We start from the raw sequence: 22,633 nt of genomic DNA, 5'->3' as shown, positions 1-22,633 counted from the left end.
CATATCATGTGGATAAATAGTCTCATGCTATTCTAAGATTTTATAAACAGTAATTATACCTGTTGGAAAGCACACCTGGAATTTGAAGTTACAAGGTGCAGTTACCTACTTTCCTCACCAGGTGGCGCAAAGATTTATGACCCAGGGCCTGGATCCCTTCCAAACTCAAGAATATACTGGTATTTGGAGAAATATACATTAATTTCTTAAAAGAGGTGGTTAGTATCTTCAAATGTGGATGTGTCTGTGTGTCTGCATTTATAACAATAACTTTCTAACTAGAACTTGTTAGGGGAAATTACAGATGGCCCTAATAGAATCCTTTCATAAGAACACTTCTTCTAAGCAAAATATAAAGGGAATCAAATGTATGCTCAATTAAGAGGGCTCATACTTATCAAATACTCCTTTCATAAGACAACAATGTAATATTACCTCCAGGCCATGGGACCAGTAACTTAAAACTGTAAGTGTGGGTTATGCCAGTCTACATCCCCGTCCTCTCTAAAGATTAGTTTCCCAGAACTCCCAGCCTAGACTAGCAATAAAATTGTACATTTTTCAAATAAACCAAGTTAGCCTAGTCCGGAAGGCAAAGCCCTCTCCTCTCTCATACTAGCCCAACTGAAATGGACGTTAGGACATGGCTGGTTTTCCAGTTTTTCTCTTCCTTCTGTCTAACCAGTAAACATTTTGACAAGGACCAAGCTAATGCTCTTCTCCCAGAGGATCTGGTGTTTAACACTTGTCTCAACTTGTTCTTATTAAATTTCTGACGTGCCCAGTTTACTGAGCCACATTTGTTCTCGTCCTTTCTCTGCCTCCCTCCTACCTGCCCAAGCTTTAAGGCAGCGTTTTAATTTCTCGGGTTAGCCACATTCACTTCTCAGGCAGTTAAGAAAACAAGTTAAGGTAGAAACACAATGGCTTCTGCTGAGACACACACAAGTATTAATATGAGGAATTTTGAGTCCCGGCCCCTTCATGTAACTGACACCCTCCATGTTTTCATGTCCCCACTCCAGAAATCAAATGAAATCATAGGATCGTGAGTTGGTTTTATTTTTTATTTTTTAAAAAATATATTTTATTGATTTTTTACAGAGAGGAAGAGAGAGAGATAGAGAGTCAGAAACATCAATGAGAGAGAAACATCAACCAGCCGCCAGGTACATGCCCTTGACCAGAATCGAACCTGGGACCTTTCAGTCCGTAGGCCGACGCTCTATCCACTGAACCAAACCAGTTTCGGCTATTTTTACTTTAGAGTAAGATCAGTTAAGAACGGGGGTGCAGAAGGTGTTGAGGTACCTAAATACACACTTGGACGTAATGCATAATTCCAAGCAAATTCCCATGTTGCCCTCTTATCCCTCCCATCAGCACCAGGAACCATCCCATCTCCTCCTTTGTGGCTACTACTACCCATTCTTCAACTTGGGTCTCCCCTACACTGTGGTCCATGCTGGAATGCAATGCAGGCTCACAGCTTCTCCACTGCCTTCTTTCTCCTAAAACAAACAGAATGCTGTGGAGGATTTTAATATGGCAAATATAGACACAAAATTTTTAAAGAGCAAATGCAGGAAGAGTTACAATATGCTCCAAAGTGTTGGAGTGGCATTTATCCCCACAGTGCCTCATCATCTCTGAGTGATTTCTCTGCGCTCTTTCTTCATTCTTCTTTTGCCTCTTCCTGAGATCCAAGCTTCAACCAAACATCTCTTTTAACTCAGGGGCTGATGCTACTCAGTCTCCTTCTTCAGCAAACACTTGCTTTTATCCTTCAGACCTAGTTTACAAATAACCCTGTGCAAGAGGACACAGATTGTACGGCAGTACTCGGAGCTTTTGCTCGAAACCTTTTCATTTTCATAATTGCCTTATATACTGTGAGGTAGGTACTTATCACCATTTCCCCTGTTTAGTAGATGAGGAGGCTGAAGCTCAAAAGAGTTAGATGATTTGCCCAAGGATTGCACGCTATGAAGTGACAACATCAGGACCTTTGCTCTTGACATCCCAGAGAAAATTTCAAACTGCCTCTATCTCAAAATATCCCTATGCCTGCAATGAAGAGTTGCAGCTGCCTAACAATATCGGCTGTTTTCCCCTTGGCAAAGGGACTACGTGGAGGAAGAGACGGAGGTGGAGGGGGGTCACTGTGGCCCCGTGGCATTGCTCACAGCCAGCTCTTCATATATTTAGCCATTAAGGAGCCATGGGGCTAACAAAAAGTCTCCTTTAAAAATGGAAGTGCCTTCTGGGAAGATTAAGCCTCCTTTGGAGACACCCAGACTAGCCGGATAAACGGAGGGAGCTGCCCAGTGCAGCAATTCAAGTGTAGAATGCTTAACCACAAGTCAAGAGGTCTTTAAAAAAATAAGGTGTTCGTTATACAATGGAAGGGCATACAGCAATGAGAATGAATCAGCACCAACCACATGAGTAAATCTCCCAAACTTAAGTAAATTAAAGAACTCAGACACCAGGGACACATATCAGATGATTGCATTTTATAACGTTCAAAAATGGGGAAACCCAATCCATGGTGTTTTACTTTTTTTATTATTATTATTATTCTGTTCATGGTGTTTTAAAGCAAAATACTGGCTACCTTGGGTGGGGCGGGTGGGGGGGCAGAAACAGGGAGTTAGACAAAAGCGAGGCATTCACTACCTTCTGGGACTCTGGAGACCCTGAGTGGGGGCCCCAGGCCTCAGCGTCAGACAGAACTGGGTTCAAACCTTGGTTTTGCAACTGAGTGATTTTGAACAAGTAGCTTCAACTCCTTATGCCTCGGGTTTTTCCACTTATAAAATGAGGCTAATGATACCTTCCTTAAAGTGTTGGTGTGAGAAGTCAATGAAACATGCATGTGAAGCGCCCAGCAGCCTGTGTAGGCGCTGTAATAAATGGTAGTTGTGAGCATCCCTCCCTTGCTGCCCATGGCAGAGCAGGGTCAGAGAACAGAAAGGAAAGAGTGAGGCAGAAGCAAACGGGAGGACCAAACTAGCCTGATGATCAGAGATATGCAGAGTCCACCGAATGCTATACGGAGAGGGCTGTTTCTCCACTCCCCACCGCCCACAAGGTCTCCTGAATCCCGTTGCCTACAAGTGCAGGCCAGCCCCCGTGAAATCCCAACAAAGTCGTTTGGGTCCCATTCATGCAGGCCCTTTAGTTTATCATGACACTAGTCTGATAAACTAATTTGTACTGATGCTCTCCTCCTGGTTGCCGGCAGCTTACTGGATTTACCCTCCTGACTAAGCAGGGTTTTAACCAGAGCTTATGGACATACAAGGCCTTGACCCAGGCGGGATGGAATCTACCTTAGCCCAGGTCAGCAAGGAGCCAGGGTGTCTAGGGCACCCACAGAGGGAATACTGGTCAACAAGCAGAGGGAGCGAACTGCTGATGCCCACAATGTGGCTGGGCCTTAGGGCTCATGCTGAAGGGACAAAGCCAGTCAAATTCTGGACCAAGGAAAAAGGTATCTAGCCTGACAGGAAGCCTGGGGCCAGAGGTGGGGATGACTGCAAAGAGTAGGAGGGAACTTTCTGGGTGATGAAAGTGTTCTGTAACTTGATGGAGGTGGTGGTTATCAGGGCATGTGCACTTGTCAGAACCCATTCAACTGTACACTTGGAATGGGTACAATTTATTTTATGCAAATTATCCTGTAATATAATTGCTTTTAAAAGAAAAAAAAATGGATGCCTTAGTCACAGAGGTTGTGTCACTTTGGGAGTGACCTGGGAGGCCTCAGTAAAGAGCAACTCAGTAAGTCGTCTGTAGCCTTGTGGGGGCACAGAAAATAACTCTTCTCCCACCTTCTAAGTTCTAGCTGGGCTAAAAATCAAATCACCACGAGACAGATTAACAGGAGAAAATGTCCAAAATTTATTACAAATGCACACTGGAGGGGGGGGGGGGGATGCTGGCGGGGGGGGAGTGCCATAAGATATGAGACCCAAGACCCACTGGGCAGTTGAGGTTTACTAGTATATGCAATCTTGGACAAAGGTGGGGGGTGGCAGAGATTTTAAAGGGTAGCAAGCAATTCACAGGTAGATGAGAAAGAGCAAACGTGGCAATAAAAAATTCTTACAGGACAACCCAAAATCAGAGGGGCACAGGGGGCTCAACAAGCAGTCTTGGCCAGACTTCCCCCGTCGGCCACAGTAAGTTTACACGGACTGTGAGGCTAACATGATGCTCTCTTCCTTTACGCAAGTTTTCTATCCGAAGTCCTTGAGGTAGGTAAGAAAGGAAGATCAAAGATACTTTCTTTTTTTAAAAAAAAATATACATATATATATATATATATTTGTATTAATTTCAGAGAGGAAGGGAGAGGGAGAGAGATAGTAGCATCAATGATGAGAATCATTGATCAGCTGCTTCCTGCACACCCCTTACTGGGAATTAAGCCTGCAACCTGGGCATATGCCCTTGACTGGAATTGAACCCGGGACTCTTCAGTCCGCAGGCCGACACTCTAACCCAGCCGTGGGCAAACTACGGCCCGCAGGCTGGATCCAGCCCGTTTGAAATGAATAAAACTAAAAAAAAAAAAAAAAAAGACCGTACCCTTTTATGTAATGATGTTTACTTTGAATTTATATTAGTTCGCACAAACACTCCATCCATGCTTTTGTTCCGGCCCTCCGGTCCAGTTTAAGAACCCATTGTGGCCCTCGAGTCAAAAAGTTTGCCCACCCCTGCCTAACCACTGAGAAAAACCGGCCAGGGCTCAAAGATACTTTCTGAGTCTTTTGCTTCTTAATAACCAGCTTAAAATCAAATTCCCAAAAGGCATATTTTAGGGCGGTGAAACGCTGGTGCCCCTCAGCCCCATTCTTCTCCCAGCACATTAACATCTGTCCAGTACTTGCAGTTAGCAAAGCACTTTCTCCTCTTTGAATCATCACACGAACCCAAGGAGGTGGGCACAATGAATCCCATTTTACAGCTAAGGCAACAGAGGCACCTCCTGGCTGAAAGAGCCGGCCCAAGTCTTCTGACTCCGAATCCGACCATCTTTCCTGGAAGTGGCTTCAGAGATCACCCATGCCTAAGGGAACTCAGGTCCAGAGCATGTTAATAACTTGACAAAAGCTGTACTGCTAGTTAAGGACAGAGGCCAAATCAAAGGCGTGCCTCCTCCCACAACAACCGGAATGAGGAATTGTCGACTGGGATCTGGCTGAAAGCAGCTAGATGTTAGGAGGTGGGCTTTCACCGTTCACTCCCCTCCAGCAATACTCCCTGACCGGGACAGAGAAGCAATCTTAAACAAAAGCTAGGCTCCTCTGACTCCACCTCTGCCTGCCAGGAGCAGCCCCCACCCCACCCCCTTGAGTCCCCAGAGTCTTGTAACTAACAACTACAGCAATGCACACATGCATTACCTCACCACAGTCTGGCTGCTTTCCTAGCAGCAATTGTCCAAAGCTTGCTCCATTTCCCCCCTCGTGTTGGCTGTGCACCCTTCACCCATTCCTCCCCGCTGAAATCACAGAGCTCTGACCCCAGTGAGCCTGCAGGGGCCTCCGCCTTCTCCCCCAAAGCTCTCTGTTAGGAGGCCTCTGGTGCAGAGCGTTGGATCCCATGGCCTGTCTGTGTGTATGTGTGGGAGAAACATGATGGTGGGCATATAAGGGGGAAAGTCCTGGGAGAATCACAGGAACAGTTGATGGGGGTAAACTCTGGGGACAGGAATTGGAGGACGGGAAGAGGGAGAATTTGACTTTCCCGTCTGTTTCTTTTCTGTTCCATGTAAATTTTCCAACCAATATACACGCATTACATTTAATTTTTTATGCCAGTGAGGATAGTCTGGGTTGGGTCATTATGAGCCCTTTTCTTCTTATATTTATCTGTATTTAAAATAAAATTGTAAAAGAATCTCTGAAAAGTATTAACTTTCAAAAATGAAGTAAGCACCTAGAGTGCTCCTCCCTTCCTCCACAGTGACTGAAACATGCAACAACTTAAATAACAGAAGAACTATGAATGATTCACCCAAATGAGATGGAGCCAGGGAGGGGTGTAGAAAGCTAGGGCCCCCGAGAGTGGAGGCCGCTGCCCATTCTCAGTGAATGCAGCACTCAGCTTTGAGCAACTGTCACCCCTGTTTTGCACCTCCACTGGGGTCCACTCCTGCATGACATTTTAATCACTGAGTGTGCTTGCTTTTGCCCTAGCCCCCAACACTCCTCAGACTAATTACTTGTTTAGGGCAAGGCAGGGACTATCGCACTCTTCTTTGATGTTTTCAGGCTTAATGCATGGAAAGTAGAAACTGAATAAGCAGCTATTATATATAATATAAGGCTCTCTCCGTGCAGTTGGGAGGTCTATGGGTTGACACCAGTAGGCAGGGCTAAAGCAGGCGCTCCTCTGGTCTGCTCGGTAAAGCGCAAGGTAAGTTCAAACTCCTCAACGTGTTTACCAAGCCCTTCCCGGCTCTGGCCCACACCTGCCTTTCTGCCTGGCTCCCGAGACAAATCCTGTGCCCCAGCAGTCAAACTGGTCCCTTCACCACTCCCAGAACGCACCTTGAGGCTCCCTGCCTTCGGGCCCTTGCTCATGCCTTTCCCAATCTCTGCCACGTAAAACCCAAGTCACAACCCCCACTTCCTGAAGACTCAGGTAAGGTGCCCTCCTCCAAACTCCCAGGTGCTTCTCTGAGGGCGGACCCCGCCCTGCACTGTGGTTGTCTAAGCCTTCCCTGCCTTCCTCGGAGTCGATGGCAGTGCTGGGCCCTGAAGAAAGGGAGAGGGAGGGTTACCAGGGTGAATGCAGTTCAGGTCCGAGGTGGAATCGGGGTAAAGGCTGGATCCAGGCTGGGGTGGTAGGGTTAGATTTAATCAGGCCTGGGTTAGTCCATGCCTAATCCCACCCACTAGGCGGCGCCGGCGGTCTCATTCCAGTCAAGACGCCTCCGGTTTTCAAAGTTTATTACCTGTCTAACAAGTTTCCTTCCTGCCCTACTGTCCCTTTAAGAAGGTGATCCAGGTGAGGCCGGGGCCCCGCCCCCAGCGCCGCCCCCGCCCCCCGCCCCCGCCCCCCCGGGCCTGTTTGGCTCTCAGTCCTCGCGACCTGGGCCAGCCGTGCGGGCCACTGTCCCGGGTCCCGGCCCCGCGCCATGGAGTGGCGCTGGCCCCTGGGGCTCGGGCTGCTGCTGCTGCTGCTCTGCACCCCGCTGCCCCCGGGGGCGCGCGCCAAGGAAGGTACAGACCCCGCCCCGGTCCCCCCTCCCCTGGCCCGGCTGGCACCCTCCTCCCGGAGCCGGCATTCCTCAGGAGGCCTCTCCGCGCGCCCCTCTCCAGCGCTCCCGTTTTATCGGCCGCCAGGGCATCGACTGGCCAGGCCGATCTTTGGTCTTTGACCCCAAACAGCTGCTTTCACGGGCCAGTCATCCCCGCCCCCGGCTGGGCAGCAGTTTGCGCCTGGGGGTGGGGTGCGAGGAGCAGCGTCCAGACCCCCACCCCAGCAATGCGGGGGGAAGGGGGGGCGCTTGTGTCCAGGCAGTCACAGCCTCAGTTGCCCAACCCAGAGATCGGTACCCTCTGAAGTCCGAGGTGGGAAGTCGCCTTATTGTCAACCTCAGCCGGGCGACAGAGAGACCTGCGGCTGGGGGAAGGGTTGGAATTCGGGGTGTAGGGGGGTCAAGCCTTCCAGCCCTGCTACCCCAACTTCCTAGACTCAGAGCTGCGCCTTGTACCCCACTCCACAACCCCAGTCACAAGCAGAGCAGACCCTTTGCCAGTGGTGGGAGCCTCCTACCCAGGAACCACCTCTGAGGTTCCCTTTCCCTACTCATGACCCCCCCAGGGGCTGAGCAACTGTCTCACCCATGCACCCTTCCATCTGCAGCCATGGCTCCCCCGCGGAGTGAGAGGGTGCAAGCCGCCTGTAGCAGTTCTTCCCAATGCTGCCTGCCTTGACTTGGGTCAAAGATCCAGCCCTCCAACCCTTGTCCCACTTTGCCTTCCTCCTGTCACACTCTCAAGGACAACGGGCTGTTCTCCTTGGGGCTCTTCACTCCCCTAAGCCTCAGGAAGTCCAAACTGTCAGAAACAGGGTGTGGGAGCCTGCGGGGCTGGGGGCCCAGAATGAGGAATGTGTGCTGCACTTGGGGGGCCTCCTCCCGTGGTGACAGGCCTCTTTCCTCCCCACCTTCAGTCACTCTGATGGACACGAGCACCGCACAGGGAGAGTTGGGCTGGCTGCTGGATCCCGAGGATGGGGTAAGTGTCAGGGGAGGGAAGGCCTTAGGATGTCTCAAGGCTGAGGGCCAGTGGGAAATGGGGTGGAGAGGTGGGTGGAGGAACAGAGAAAAGAGCAGGAAAAACTGGAAGTGTCTCCTCTGGGAGGGGGAGGGAAGATGACTCAGAGAGCCTTTTGAATGGGAAAAGGGGGGTGGGGGGGCCATCGGGCTTCACCCCATGGAGAATGCTTCAATGCCTGGCTCCTCCCCTCCCTGCCCCAGTGGGGGGTGTATGTGTGTGTGTGTGGGGGGGGGGGGGCAGGGGGCTGAATACCTCTGAGGACCGTCTGGGGAGAAACAGGACCATCCTGGGGATGGCTGAAGTTTAAGACAAAACAGAGAAGTATCCTCAACTGAGGTCCATTCATCCCTATGGAGTTGCACTGATAGGTTCCAAGGGGTAAAATTGTGTATGTGTGTGGACGTTTTTTTCTGGAGAGGAGAACCAGAGTTTTCATCACATTCTTCAATGGGTCTGTGACTCCCCAAAATTAGAAGCTGCCTCAGTAAAAGTCCCAGAGTCTGTGGTACTTCCTCCATCCTCCCCAGTGCCGGCACACCATGCATTCCAGCTGTTTAAGTCTGCTCCAAGTCCCTTGGATATTCCTAAAACCCAGTGAGCAGAGGTAGGATCTTATGAGTCCCACAGAACACCTTTTGGCCTCTCTGCAAACCTGTCCAGGAACTGTGGGAAGCCAGCCCAGGTGCCTCAGCTTCCCGGACTCTCGCCTTAGGTCTCTCTTCCCTCTGGTCCTAAACCCTGTTCTCTGGGTACCCCCTTTTCCCTTTCCTAGTCCAGTAGGAATCGGCCTCTGTTTCTGGGGTTGGTGTGACTTGCATTCTTTCCCTCTGGGTCCTAGGGTCCTGGCTCAATCTCAGCTCTCCCACAGAGTAGCCTGTAATTAGAATTAATAGTCTAAACCATAATGTATCCTACAGGAGGGGCTGCTTGGAAAATCCTGGATTAGGCCAACCCTAATAGGCGCCTCATCTCATAAACCAGCTAATCACCCCACAATGAGGGCTACAGGTCCACCTGCTGGCTCCCACTAGGGCCTTCGCTGTGCCCCTGCCACCTTCACCCAAATAACTCTTCCCTAATTGGGCCAGAGGGAAGCCAGGTGCCTTTGGAAGCTCAGGCTAAACAGCACCAGGAGGGCAAGAAGACAGCAGCGGTTACACACTCCCACTGTCTTGCTTGTCCTCTGTCCTCCTTCTCATCTTTTCAAAACACACACTGAGGTCCAGGCTCCCCAGAATGTACCCACGTAGCAGCCAGCAGTGCCTGAGTGATAAGTGAAAGGATCCTTGTGGCTGATCCTGGGCAGCTGTTTCTCCCTCTTGCTCAGCTCACCGCTGGAACTGGGAGAGGCAAGTTACAGCTGGGAACATCTGCTTCTCCTGGCTCCAGCTGCAGGCGAGCTAATGAGCTGCGCATTAACCACCCACCGCCCTCCCACCTGCCCTCCACCACATGCATGCCTTACACTTGGCTTCCTCATCACAGCTGCCTCTTACAAACAGGCTCCTGGTGCCTTCTATCGGCCCAGCTTCAGTGCTTCGACACCCCTTGCCCAATCTGTGAATTACCTAGCATAATGCAAAACTCTGCTTCTGCCCCACGCATCCCAAATTCCTAGTTTCTTGCCTTTTCCCAGAGCTGAGAGTAGCCATGAATGCCCCGGCTTTATAATGGAGTGAAAGCCCTTGGGAAAGTGAACTCTCTCAGGTAAGGGTCTCGTAGTCTCTTCCCTATAAAATAAGGGGTTTCAACCAAAATACAGATTTTTGGAGTTTATTTCTTACATTCATACAGCAGGGGGGATACTTACAAATAGCTAATATTTTAAAGAAAGAATAATGAAATGGGAGACTTGCCTAAACACCAGAACATACTATACAGCAACTGTAATGAAAGCATGTGTCATTGCACAAGAATACTCAGGTCAATGGAACAGAATAGAAACTTCAAAAAACAAGTCCACGTATATGAGATTTTAGTATGATAACATTGGAATTGCAAATCAATGTGGAAAGTATAAAATCATCAATAAAATGACAATTGTTTGTCTATAGTTAAAATAAAGAAGGCAAAATTACATCTCCACTTCACACTATACACAAAAAATAATAGATTCTAGGGAGATTAAAATCTAGACCTAAAAACCAAACCTACAAAATTATTAGGAGAAAATATAGAATATCTTTATAAGTTTGGAATAGGAGAGCTTCCCAAACAAACACATCTCCAAAATCATAAAGGGAAAGATTATAGATGTTATTATAGTAAAATGTTAAATAATGTCAACATCAAAGATACTATTAGCAAAGTAAAGTGGTGTGACAGACAGGGAGAAACTATTTGAAACATGCATTTCAAGAAAATGATTAATGCCTATAATATTTTTTAAAAATTCATCCAAATGAACAATCAAAAGATAATAATAGATCACCCCAATTAATTTCATTATAAATACATAAATAAAACAGGAGAATATCAGACAACAGATAATTGCTTAAAAATACAAATAGCCAGTGAATAAAAGAGAAATGTATAACCTCTCAAAGAAATGTAAATTAAAATGGCAAGAAGCTGTGTCCTGTCCATAAGATTGGCCAAAAGTAAGAAAATTATTAATATCTAGTGTTGATGAGCTTTGGAGAAATGAGCCCTCAGGCATTGTTGGTGGAAGTATAAACTGATAAAGTCTTTTTGGAGGACAGTTTGGCACTACCTTATGAAATGTGTTTACCCTTTGATACAGCAGTTCTATAGAGTTTTTTTTTTTTTAATATATTTTATTGATTTTTTACAGAGAGGAAGGGAGAGAGATAGAGAGTCAGAAACATCGATGAGAGAGAAACATCGATCAGCTGCCTCCTGCACATCTCCCACTGGGGATATGCCCGCAACCCAGGTACATGCCCCCGACCGGAATCGAACCTGGAACCTTTCAGTCCGCAGGCCGATGCTCTATCCACTGAGCCAAACCGGTTTCAGCAGTTCTATAGAGTTTTGATAGAAATCTGTACATGGTTACTAAAAAACAAAACAAAACCCTAGAAGCTACTTAAATGTGCAACCATAGGCGAATGGTTAAATAAATTCTGGTACATCTATACAATGGACAATTATTTTATGGATTGCTAAAAAGAATTAGGTAGATCTATATATACTCATGTGAACATTTTTCAAAAAACAAAAAGCAGCTTACAGAATAACACATGTATGTTTAAAAAAACCCACATTTATGTTGAACACGTACACACATAGTAAAACATTCAGACACAAGCATTCAAACCCGCTGCCGAGAGTTCACATGCTTGTGAGGTACTGAAAATTGTGAAGTTTTACTCCAAATTGTTAAGAGTGGCTTCCTCTGGCAGTGGGGTGAATAGATGGTAGAACTTTCACTTTTTAATATATGCTAATTTTCGTCCTTTGACTTTTTATAATAATCACATAAAGACATAATAATTAATAGCATAACTCAGAAGCCTAGAGGGCCTGGTTCCACATCCCAGCTCTGCCTCATAATAGCTGAATGCCTTGGGCAAGTCATTTAACTTGGCTGTGACTCAGTTTCCTCATTGGAAGTGCTTACAACTGTGACTAACCCATGGGAAGCATGATATTAGAACTAGCCATTATTAACAAAGTTTAAAATTCTTTTAATGTAAAAGAAATTAAGGGGGCCGAAACCGGTTTGGCTCAGTGGATGGAGCGTCGGCCTGTGGACTGAAGGGTCCCAGGTTCGATTCCGGTCAAGGGCATGTGCCTGGGTTGCGGGCACGTCCCCAGTGGGAGGTGTGCAGGAGGCAGCTGATCGATGTTTCTCTCTCATCGATGTTTCTAACTCTCTATCTCTCTCTCTTCCTCTCTGTAAAAAATCAATAAAATATATTAAAAAAAAAAAAAAGAAATTAAGGGGGGAGGATGTCTTAGTTGCTGATTTCAATGGTGGCCATTCCTGGAACACATGTTGGAAGGGGTGAGATTCCCTTATTATTATTGTTTTTTAAAATATGTTTTTGATTTTTTTTCTTTAGAGAGAGAGAAAGGGAGAGAGAGACATCGATGTGAGAGAGAAACAAATCACCTGCCTCCTGCACGTTCCCCAGCGGGGATCAAGCTGCCACCTGGGCATGTGCCCTGACTGGGAATTGAACTGGTGACTCTTCAGTACATCAACCAACTGAGCCACACCAGTGAGGGCAGAGATTCCCTTATACAGAAGAGTTCTTTTTTAAAAAATATATTTTATTGATTTTTACAGAGAGAAAGGGAGAGAGATATAGAGAGTTAGAAACAGCAATGAAAGAGAAACATCGATCAGCTGCCTCCTGCACACCCCCTACTGGGATGTGCCTGCAACCAAGGTACATGCCCTTGATCGGAATCGAACCTGGGACCCTCCAGTCCACAGGCCGACGCTCCATCCACTGAGCCAAACCAGCTAGGGCGACAGAAGAGTTCTTTGCTGCCTCTTGCTCTCTAAGTAGGCAGAAAGGCTTTCTGAATAAGCTTTTGCTATGAAAGTCTGTCCTTGCGGTACTTTACAGCTCTACTGATGAAATAGGTCAAAATTAGTGTTCAGACACTTGCACCTGGGGTGAGCTAACAGAAGGGACAATGGCTGGCTAGGCAGGTAAAAGGGGTATTGTATTGCCTGTCCTATATCCAAATAAATCCACGACCCTAATACTTAACCTACTATCCTGGGGATGAGGGGTGGGGAGCAGGCAGGACAAATAGCATGAACCTGGGGGACTTTGACACTGACCTCCCCACCGTCAGCTCTAGAAAATGGGGGTTTGGGGAGCAGATGATGACTGGGAATGTGACTTTGACTTGCCTCTGGCAGTGGAGCAAGATGCAGCAGATGCTGAATGGGACACCCCTCTACATGTTCCAAGACTGCGCAGTACAAGAAGGAGGAGACACTGACCACTGGCTTCGTTCCAATTGGATCTACCGGGGGGAGGAGGATTTTCAAGTCTTTGTGGAGCTTCAGTTCACCATGCGGGACTGTAAGAGTTTCGGGGAAGCCGGGCCTCTAGGCTGCAAGGAGACCTTCAACCTTCTGTACATGCAGAGTGACCAGGACGTTGGCGTTCAGCTCCGAAGGTCCATGTTCCAGAAGGTACTTTCACTCCTCAGTGCCATTTCGGTCCTGACCCTGCTCCCTGCCTCACTCCTTTCCATGTGCCCACTCAGCTAAGAAAAAGAGAAGGTGCCAGAAACAGGAAGAGGGTCTAGGTGTCAGATAATTGAAAAGACGGTGGGACTAGAGTTTGGAGGAACTGGATTTGAGTGCCTTTTCTGCTGTGTCCCGATTTGGGGTGCATTACTTAACTTCTCTGAGCTTTGGTTTCCTTGTCTTAACATAATGATCATAGTGCCAGCCTCGTCGATTGCAGAGGCTTTGCAGGCATCCGCTAAGATAACAGCATGGTGGAGGCAGGGGAGAGGTGTTTCAGCTTCTTCTGTTAGTATCCACGACGTCCTTGCACGCCCCATCCCCATGAGTATTGTTAGAGTGGTGTAGGAAGACAGTCCTCTGCAGGCTCTCTCTCGTGTCACCCCTTCCTTTCCTACTCAAGAAATATGCTGAGGTGCGGAAGGGTTAGGAGCATATGGTTATAGGATGTGCTCACATTTGTTTCCCAAAGAGATGATGCTGTAAAGTTTGTTATTAGTACTAAATTAGTCCTGACACACTTTATACCTGATCACCCCTTTGCCACTGAGGTGGGGCCACAACTTCAAATAGCGGAAGTGATATGAGCTGTAGCCCCACTGCCTAGATTCCAAACCCAGCTGTGTGGGTCTCGAACCTCTCCTAGCCTTGGTCTCCTCAGCGGTTAGACGGGGATGGCTATTCATCCCACCTCAGAGGATCATTGTTGTGAGATTGTTCCCCTCTGCCCCCACCTTTTCCCAGGTCACCACGGTGGCTGCAGACGAGAGCTTCACCATCCGAGACCTTGCGTCACGCTTGGTGAAAATGAACACGGAGCGCTGCTCCCTGGGCCTCCTGACCGGCCGCGGCCTCTACCTCGCTTTCCAAAACCCGGGGGCCTGCATGACCCTGGTGTCCGTACGGGTGTTCTACCTGCGCTGCCCCGAGGCTGTGCATGGCTTAGCCCAGTTCCCTGACACTCTGCCTAGACCTGCCAAGTTGGTAGAAGTGGCGGGGACCTGCTTGCCCCACGCCCAGGCCAGCCCCTCAGGAGCACCCCGCATGCACTGCAGCTCTGAAGGCGAGTGGTTGGTGCCAGTGGGGAGGTGCCACTGTGAGCCTGGCTATGAGGAAGGCGGAGAGGGATGCCATGGTAAGGAGACTCAAGGAGGTGGTGACAACCTGCAGGGACTTGGAGGAGGGAGACACTGTCCAAGTTGCCAAAGGAGGGAGGGTAAGAGATTATTTAACTGAGTGAGTGTCTGAGGGCCCCAAAGAGACACATGCAGGGGTGTTTCCACTACAGGGATGGGGGAAGGGTGCGATTCTACCTGTAAAACATGGGACAACCGCAGCTCTGTGCATTCTCTCTCCAGCCTGCCCAAGTGGCTCCTACCGGGCAAATGTGGACTCACCCCATTGTCTCAAGTGCCCCCAACACAGCATGGCTGAGTCTGAGGGGGCCACCTTCTGTACCTGTGAGAGCGGCCATTACCGAGCCCCCGGGGAGGGCCCACAGGCGGCGTGCACACGTGAGTCCTGGCGCAGGGCCTGGCCATCTGTGAGGAGGTGTGAGACCCTTGCTCAGCCCGGGTTAGGCTGGAATTGCCCAGAGCTGATCAGGTACTGGGCACTGAACCAGTCACTGCAAGACTCTCCCCTGCCCCTGCTCCTTCTGGAAGAAAGCAGAGCCAGAGTAAAATTTCCTCAACAGTAGTAAAATTTCGTGGTGGCCTTTGGAGGACTTCAAGAATTGGGGTGGTGGGGAGCCAGCAGCCTGGGCTCCTACTGATGGCCCCTCTTCTCCCACAGGTCCCCCCTCAGTCCCTCAAAACCTGAGCTTCTCTGTTTCGGAGACTCAGCTCTCCCTGCATTGGGCACCCCCAGCAGATATGGGGGGGCGCCAGGATGTGAGATACAGCGTGGGGTGTTCTCAGTGTCGGGGAGCAGTGCAAGGCGAAGCCCCCTGCCAGCCCTGTGCGGGAAATGTGCGCTTCTCCCCCGGGGCCAGCGAGCTCACCATGCCTGCTGTGCGCGTCGAGGGCCTTGAACCCTACGCCAACTACACCTTTCACGTTGAAGCCCACAATGGAGTGTCAGGGTTGGACAGCTCCAAGCCCGCCAGCGCCTGGCTCAGCGTCCACATGGGGCACACAGGTGAGGGGCCCGGGGAGGGGTTGGCCCCAGAGGAAACCGCAAGAGCACATTGGGGGGCAGGAAGCCATTGAACAGCTCCTCGAGTTATTTCCTCTTTCCTTCCAAATGCGCTGGCACCCTCTGGACTTACAGAGTCACCACCAGGCCTGTCCCTGAGGCTGGTGAGGAAGGAGCCCAGGCAGCTGGAGCTGACCTGGGCGGGGTCCCGACCCCGAAGCCCTAGCGGGAACCTGACCTATGAACTACATGTGCTGAACCAGGTGAGGACACAGCTGAGAGTCTCCATGTCCATGCCCTGCACACCCCAACACTCTACCCTGGGGTGCAGGATGGCTCTCTTGGGACAAAAGCCCACACAGAGCCCTGCCATGACTATTTGCCAACCCCCCCTCCCTATTTGCTCCCAAGACCGCCCCTCACCTCCACCATGTCTGGCTCTGCCCGGCCCAGTCAACAGGAGTCCCTCACCCACAGGGTGAAGAATGGTACCAGATGGTACTAGAACCCAGGGTCCTGCTGACTGAACTGCAGCCAGATACCACGTACATCGTCAGGGTCCGAATGTTGACCCCGCTGGGCCCTGGCCCTTTCTCTCCTGACCATGAGTTTCGGACCAGCCCACCAGGTGGGTGGCTCATCCTTTGTTCTGCTCCAAACACCTGTTGTCCCAGGGAGGCTTCTGGGACCCTGTTCCAGTCAGTGACCCTTCCTCTCTCTCCATGCACACGCGCGTGCACACAAGCTCCACACTCACGCAGAAGCTGCTTCAGGGGAGACTCACACCAGCCCCCTCCCATGGTGATCGCACACACACCTTCTGACTCTGGATACTTCTGACACAGCACCCTCAGATCTCCTAGAGCAGTGGTTCTCAACCTTCCTAATGCCGCGACCCTTTAATATAGTTCCTCATGTTGTGGTGGCCCCCAATTTCATTGTTACAAATTGAACATAATTAAAGCATAGTGATGAATCACAAAAACAATATGTAATTATATATGTGTTTTCCAATGGTCTTAGGCGACCCCTGTGAAAGGGTCGTTTGACCCCCCAAAGAGGTCGCGACCCACAGGTTGAGAACCGCTGTCCTAAAGGCTCAGTGAGTACCCAGCTGCAGGCAGCCCAAGCCAGACCCCTGAGGGCAGCCCTTTCCACGCTCGCGCTCTCTCTCTCACACACCTGTCTCCCCGGGCTTGCCCCTCTGGCCTCCTTCATCCCCGTGGACTCTGACCCCCAGACTTCCTCACCTGTGTGCCACAGTTCCCAGGGGCCTGACTGGAGGCGAGATCGTGGCCATCATCTTCGGGATGCTGCTGGGCGTGGGACTGCTGGTCGGGATCTTTGTCTTCCGTTCCAGGTGCTACTCCTGCCCCTCCCCAGCCACCATCCTGGGTCCCTTGTCTGGCAGAAGGCCTTGAATGCAGCCCCAACGACCCTCCCACCCCCTAATACCAAAGCTCCACTGTGCCCCCACCTTCACCCTGCACCCTGGGGAAAACTCAGCCAAGGCCATTGGGTCCCTGATGCAGGACCACGACCCTGAATAAACTGTCCACACCCCCACCCTCACCCACAGGAAACGTCGACAACGACATCAGCAGAGGCAGCTTGATTGTGTCACCAGTGTGAACAGAGGTGAGCTAGGAGCAGCTGCGCGCACGTGTGTGTGTGTGTGTGTGTGTGTGTGTGTGAGCGTGTGCGTGTGTGTGTGTGCGCACTTGCATATACGTTGGGAGGTGCCCCTGGGATAGAACCGAGGAACCCAATTCTGGGGGCACAAGTGAGCTCTATTGTCTTTAGGTTTCTTGTGTTTTGCTACCTAATTAACTTTGGTTAATTAACTTTGTACTGACGGTGCCCCAGAGGCTCTGTGCAATTACCTGTTAGCTGTTGGTGCCACTGTACCAATACCCGGGCTCTAGGCAGCCTCCCCCACCCTGGTCTGGGCTGAGGCTGGGCAGAAATGGGATTGCTTGACAGGCTCCCTGAAGTCCTCCAAGGCATATGGGCTTCCTGCTGGTCACCTCATTAGGTGGCCCCAAATAGGGGGGTCAGCAGTCCATCCAAGTAGTGGGCGGGAGTGAGGTCTGCCTGGGAATGTGAACGAGGCGTGAGTGATTGCAGGAGCATGGCAAGCAGAGGCCAAGCCGGGGCGAGGAGGAAGGCATGTGAAGCCTGGGTCAACGAGCCAGGGGAAGGCTGGGGCACTTGAGGTCGTGAACACTCTTGGGTCTGGGTTCTGGCCCGCTGCTCTGGGCCTCAGAGGGCGAGGACACAGGAGCTTTGCGCATAGACAGGAGGAAGAAAAGCTGGCTGTGGAGGCTTCCTTGCTGAGGATAGAGACTTTCTCCCACTTCAGCCAAAACAGGACTCCTCAGGGAACAAGAAGAATGAGAAGTCCGAGGTCTGCTGCCAGCCCCTCCCCCCATTACTCCTGAGCCCTGCAGTTGGTGCTCCTGTGGCCGAGCCTTCCCTGTTCTCCCCGCAGGGGACAAGCAGAGGCTGAAGCCTTACGTGGACCTCCTGGCGGAACCCATGACGTATGAGGACCCTGCCCGGGGGGCCCTGGACTTCACCCAGGAGCTGGATCCAGCCTGGCTGATCGTGGACACTGTCATAGGGGGAGGTGAGCTCTGCTGTTTCCTCTGGGTGGCAGCACAGAGCCACTTCCTTCTGGCCTTCCCTGCAGAGCCCCACTGGCCTCTCTGGCCCCAGAGCTCCCAGATGAATTCCTCTCTGCCCGACCCTGTCTTCTTGAACTGCTGTGGTCACGTACAGCCCCCTTATTGAGTGTCCTGGAATAGCCCCACCTCATACACAGCCTGCCTCTGTGGTTATGGAGCTTTTGATAAAGATCATTAGACAAATCATCCTTGTCGATAGGGGAGTCACTGTGTCCAGGATCAGACTCTTCTCAGATGGTTCCCAAACGTGGGAGAGGTTCAGCACCTCCCTCACCCCACATTCTACCCCAACAAGGCCCAGTGTCCTTGGGCTGCCCTGATCCCTTGAGTCACCAGGGGAAATGGAACTGAGCAGAGAACAAAGCTTGGCAGTGTCCTTGCTGATTGTGTGGCCACGCCAGCCAAGCTTGTCCAGAGGAACTTGTGGAAGAGAGTGGCAATGGGCAGCCTCTCTGGTCACTAGTGCTCTGCCCTTGATGAACACACCCCAGTACCACAGCACAGCGCCCACTGACCCAGCATTTACAGAGCATCTACTGTTCTCCAAGAACCATGCTAACCCAGGAGACAGTGGGTTAGCTGAACAGGTTATAGAAATGTACTTCTCTCCTGGACTCCTGTCTCCTTCCCCAGGAAGTATAGCCTAGCCCTTGTCCCAGAAAGGGCATACCAGGTTTCTGATCCAGAGAAGAAAAGAGAGCTGGGGGACTAGAGGATGTCATCCATCCCTCTGATAGTGCACTGGGCCATGATCCTGTTTCTTTCTCCACCCAGGAGAGTTTGGGGAAGTGTATCAAGGGACCCTGAGAATCCCCAGCCAGGACTGTAAGACTGTGGCCATTAAGACCTTGAAGAACACGTCTCCAGATGGCCAGTGGTGGAACTTCCTTCGAGAGGCAACAATCATGGGCCAATTTAACCACCCGCACATTCTGCACCTTGAAGGCGTTGTGACAAAGAGTATGAGGATTCGTCTCCAGGAGTGGGGATTGGGGGGAGGGAAAGGGGGGGGGTGAGATCATAGGAAGTGGAGGGAAGCTGTTTTGCCAAGGGTAGAAAATCTGGTTCTGGTGGTTTTGGGTGGAGATGGGGATGCAGGCTTCCATGGTGACCTGCTTTGTGTCTCAGGAAAACCCATCATGATCATCACGGAGTTTATGGAGAACGGAGCCCTGGATGCCTTCCTGAGGGTGAGGAGGGCAGAGGACCAGCTGGGAAGGGGGGTGCACCATGAAGCCCTGGGTATTGACTCCTGGTCTGGGAAGAGGCAACCCTGCCCATTCCCTAACCCTCCCCTTCACCCTGCTGCAGGAGCGGGAGGACCAGCTGGTCCCTGCACAGTTGGTGGCCATGCTGCTGGGCATTGCATCTGGTATGACCTACCTCAGTGACCACAATTATGTCCACCGGGACCTGGCAGCCAGGAACATCTTAGTGAGTCAGAACCTGTGCTGCAAGGTGTCTGACTTTGGCCTTACCCGTCTCCTGGACAACAAAGATGGTACCTATGAAACTCAGGTGAGAGCCCTTTATTCACCGTATACACATTTGCACACACTATTTTATGCCATGCATACAGGCACTCCTCTACAACAAATACAGGACGCATGCTCCTGTGGACACAATGACTTCATGGTGGCTGTCCTCCATGCCCTGAAACATATCACTTTTCTGTCCTACATGCCCTATTAGGGAGGAAAGATCCCCATCCGTTGGACAGCACCTGAAGCCATTGCTGATCGGATCTTCTCCACAGCCAGTGACGTGTGGAGCTTTGGGATTGTGATGTGGGAGGTGCTGAGCTTTGGGGACAAGCCCTATGGGGAGATGAGCAATCAGGAGGTGAGCCCGGGTACTCCTCACAGTGGTCTCTCCAAATCCTCCTATGGATCTTCCTGCACATATCCTTATTTCTTCTTCTTCACCCCCAGTTTTTCTGCACTTCTGTCCCCTCTGGTCCCCTTTGCCTCACACCCTGTTCTTAATAGTGCTCAGGGGTGAGGATGAGGGAGGTTAGAGGCTCCTTTGCAATGATCTTGCATGAACAGAGATTTCTTAAGGGCTGTCAGGTTAGCTTCCTACCTCGGGCCTCCCTTGCCGTAGGTAATGAAGAGCATTAAGGATGGGTACCGGCTGCCCCCTCCTGTGGATTGCCCTGCTGCTCTCTATGAACTAATGAAGAACTGCTGGGCCTACAACCGTGACCATCGGCCTCACTTCCACCAGCTAAAGACACAGTTGGAGCGATTGCTGAACACCCCCCACACCCTGCGGACCATGGCCAACTTTGATCCCAAGTAACCACGCTGGGGAGGACAAAGGGATTTAGAGGGCAGATCTAGAATGAAAATGGGCATTCAGCCACATCCACCAAGTGCTGGGCCTGCAAACCTCCAGACAGAGTCCAGCATAGGAGGCATAACCGCAGTGTGCAACCCGGGGGAGTGGCCACCTTGATGAAGATTTGGTCCCACCCTTGACAGCTGTAGTTTGATAGAAGACAGGAAGCAAACAGTGAGATGGGAAGCAAATATAAGCAGGGCTTACACCTGACACCTGCCCCAGGGAGCTTGGTCACTTAGATTGGGGTGGGGAAGACAGAAGTGATGTTAAGTGATGGACAGTAGACTGAGTTTCCTGACTGCGAAGGGCAGCCTTGTGGGGTCTGGAAAGAGTCCCAGATCATGTGCCAAGCATGGGTTTGGGGAGCTGTGGGTGGGCTGATTGCAAATAATGTAGGGTGACAACAGCACCCAGTTCAGGAATAGTGGTCAGAGATGAAGCTGGAGAGGTAGGAGGGTCAATACAAGGAAGGTCAGTACAAGCTCCACTAAGAAGTTTGGACTTTATCCTGAGCACAGAGAACTACTGACCAGTTTTTAAAAAACTGCCCGAGAGGAACATGGTCAGAATTGCATTTTACTAAAAACATTGGCAGGATGTAGAGAAGGAACTGGTGGGGCCAGGGAAGGTGGGGGAGACGGGCAAGGCCGGACTTCACATGCTTTATCGGGTAAACCAGCCTTGGCGTACTGGCCTCTGTATCAAACCACCATATATAACCTTGTTTCTGGGAGAAAATGTGCTCCAAGTTCCAACTTTTGCAACTATCTTTTGGAGCACAACTCCCTCGTACACTGGAGACCGACCACATGTGCTAATCTTTCTGGAATGTTGGATATGTTTCCCCCAGTAGATTTACTTTGCTAATGGTTTTTGGCTCTGGCTGGCTTTTGTACAGGAACACTCATTGTATTGTGGGTGTCAGAGTGCAAGAGTAACAGCCAAGGTTGGAGGTGGCAATCAGGGCTGCTCCCAGAACTCAGGGGACCACCCTGGAGGCAGGACCACACCCGGGTCCAGGCCTCTGCTCCTTCTCAGCTGGGATAGGTGATACATTCCCAGAACTGGCCACTCCAGTGGAGATGGACTGATGGTAACCTTGTGTTGGAACTTTTCGGGGCTGCCACCTCCCCCATTACTGTCAGCCTGCCCTCTGCTGTGCGTGCACCAGGAAACAGGCCAGGAAATGGGTTCACAGACAATGGCCTGGCTAATCCGCAAAGTCTAGATAATCTCTGTGCCCAGACACCAATTTGAATGCTGGCCCCAGATGCTCACAGGCTAGGCCCAGGTTTCAGGAAAGCAGAAGACAGCCCTCCCCTCCCCTCCCCTCACATGACTAAGGTAGTCCCCATCCCATCCCACAGGGTAACCCTTCGCCTCCCCAGCTTTAGCGGCTCAGACGGGATCCCCTATCGAAGCGTCCCCGAGTGGCTGGAGTCCATTCGCATGAAACGCTACATTCTGAACTTCCGCTCAGCTGGGCTGGACACCATGGAGTGTGTACTGGACCTGACGGCCGAGTGAGGACCCTGGGGACCCGGCAGGGGAGGGTTGCTGGGGTTTGAGCCCGCATACTCACAAACCCCTTTCCTTGACCACAGGGACCTGGTGCAGATGGGGATCACGCTGCCAGGACACCAGAAGCGCATTCTTTGCAGTATTCAGGGATTCAAGGACTGAGCCCTCCCCTCCCCGCATCCTGTCCTCAGGAAGCAAGGATGGGGCCAGGGTCACTCAAGTCCTTTCCCTCAGCCTACCAGGCCTTGGTGCTGCTCCGGCCCACGCTTCCCTGAGGAACTTGCCTTTGGAGCCTGGGAGCCTCTTTGTTTTCAAAAGGGAGGTTGGGGTATAAGTAAAGTCATCGTGCTGGGAGGAGGGGTTTAATATATATATAGGTACACACATATATATTTTTATAAGTAAACAGGAGCTGAATTTTCACCTGGACCCCTGGTTCTTTTTTATCCCTCAGTCTCCTCCAT

General features: G+C 50.7%; 1 protein-coding gene across 1 annotated transcript; it reads left to right on the top strand.

Moving 5' to 3' along the window:
* Window positions 1-7,156: 7,156 nt before the first annotated feature.
* On the top strand, window positions 7,157-22,591 carry EPHA1 (EPH receptor A1; the record flags this gene model as incomplete). The annotated part of the gene is made up of 18 exons (XM_081102665.1): window positions 7,157-7,241; window positions 8,197-8,261; window positions 13,147-13,425; window positions 14,227-14,617; window positions 14,841-14,996; window positions 15,277-15,621; window positions 15,754-15,881; window positions 16,096-16,246; window positions 16,882-16,978; window positions 17,198-17,256; window positions 18,110-18,247; window positions 19,080-19,265; window positions 19,434-19,495; window positions 19,617-19,823; window positions 19,998-20,147; window positions 20,409-20,602; window positions 22,016-22,171; window positions 22,253-22,591. The coding sequence occupies 18 exons, from the start codon at window positions 7,157-7,159 to the stop codon at window positions 22,329-22,331; spliced, it is 2,928 nt and encodes a 975-aa protein (XP_080958791.1). The 3' UTR covers window positions 22,332-22,591.
* Between the last annotated feature and the right edge of the window lie 42 nt (window positions 22,592-22,633).

Source organism: Myotis nattereri, assembly GCF_964212035.1.
Source record: "Myotis nattereri genome assembly, chromosome: 11".
Classification (NCBI taxonomy): Eukaryota; Metazoa; Chordata; class Mammalia; order Chiroptera; family Vespertilionidae; genus Myotis; species Myotis nattereri.
The sequence above is the reverse complement of the archived record's forward strand: the minus strand, read 5'-3'. Positions and strand labels throughout refer to the sequence as shown.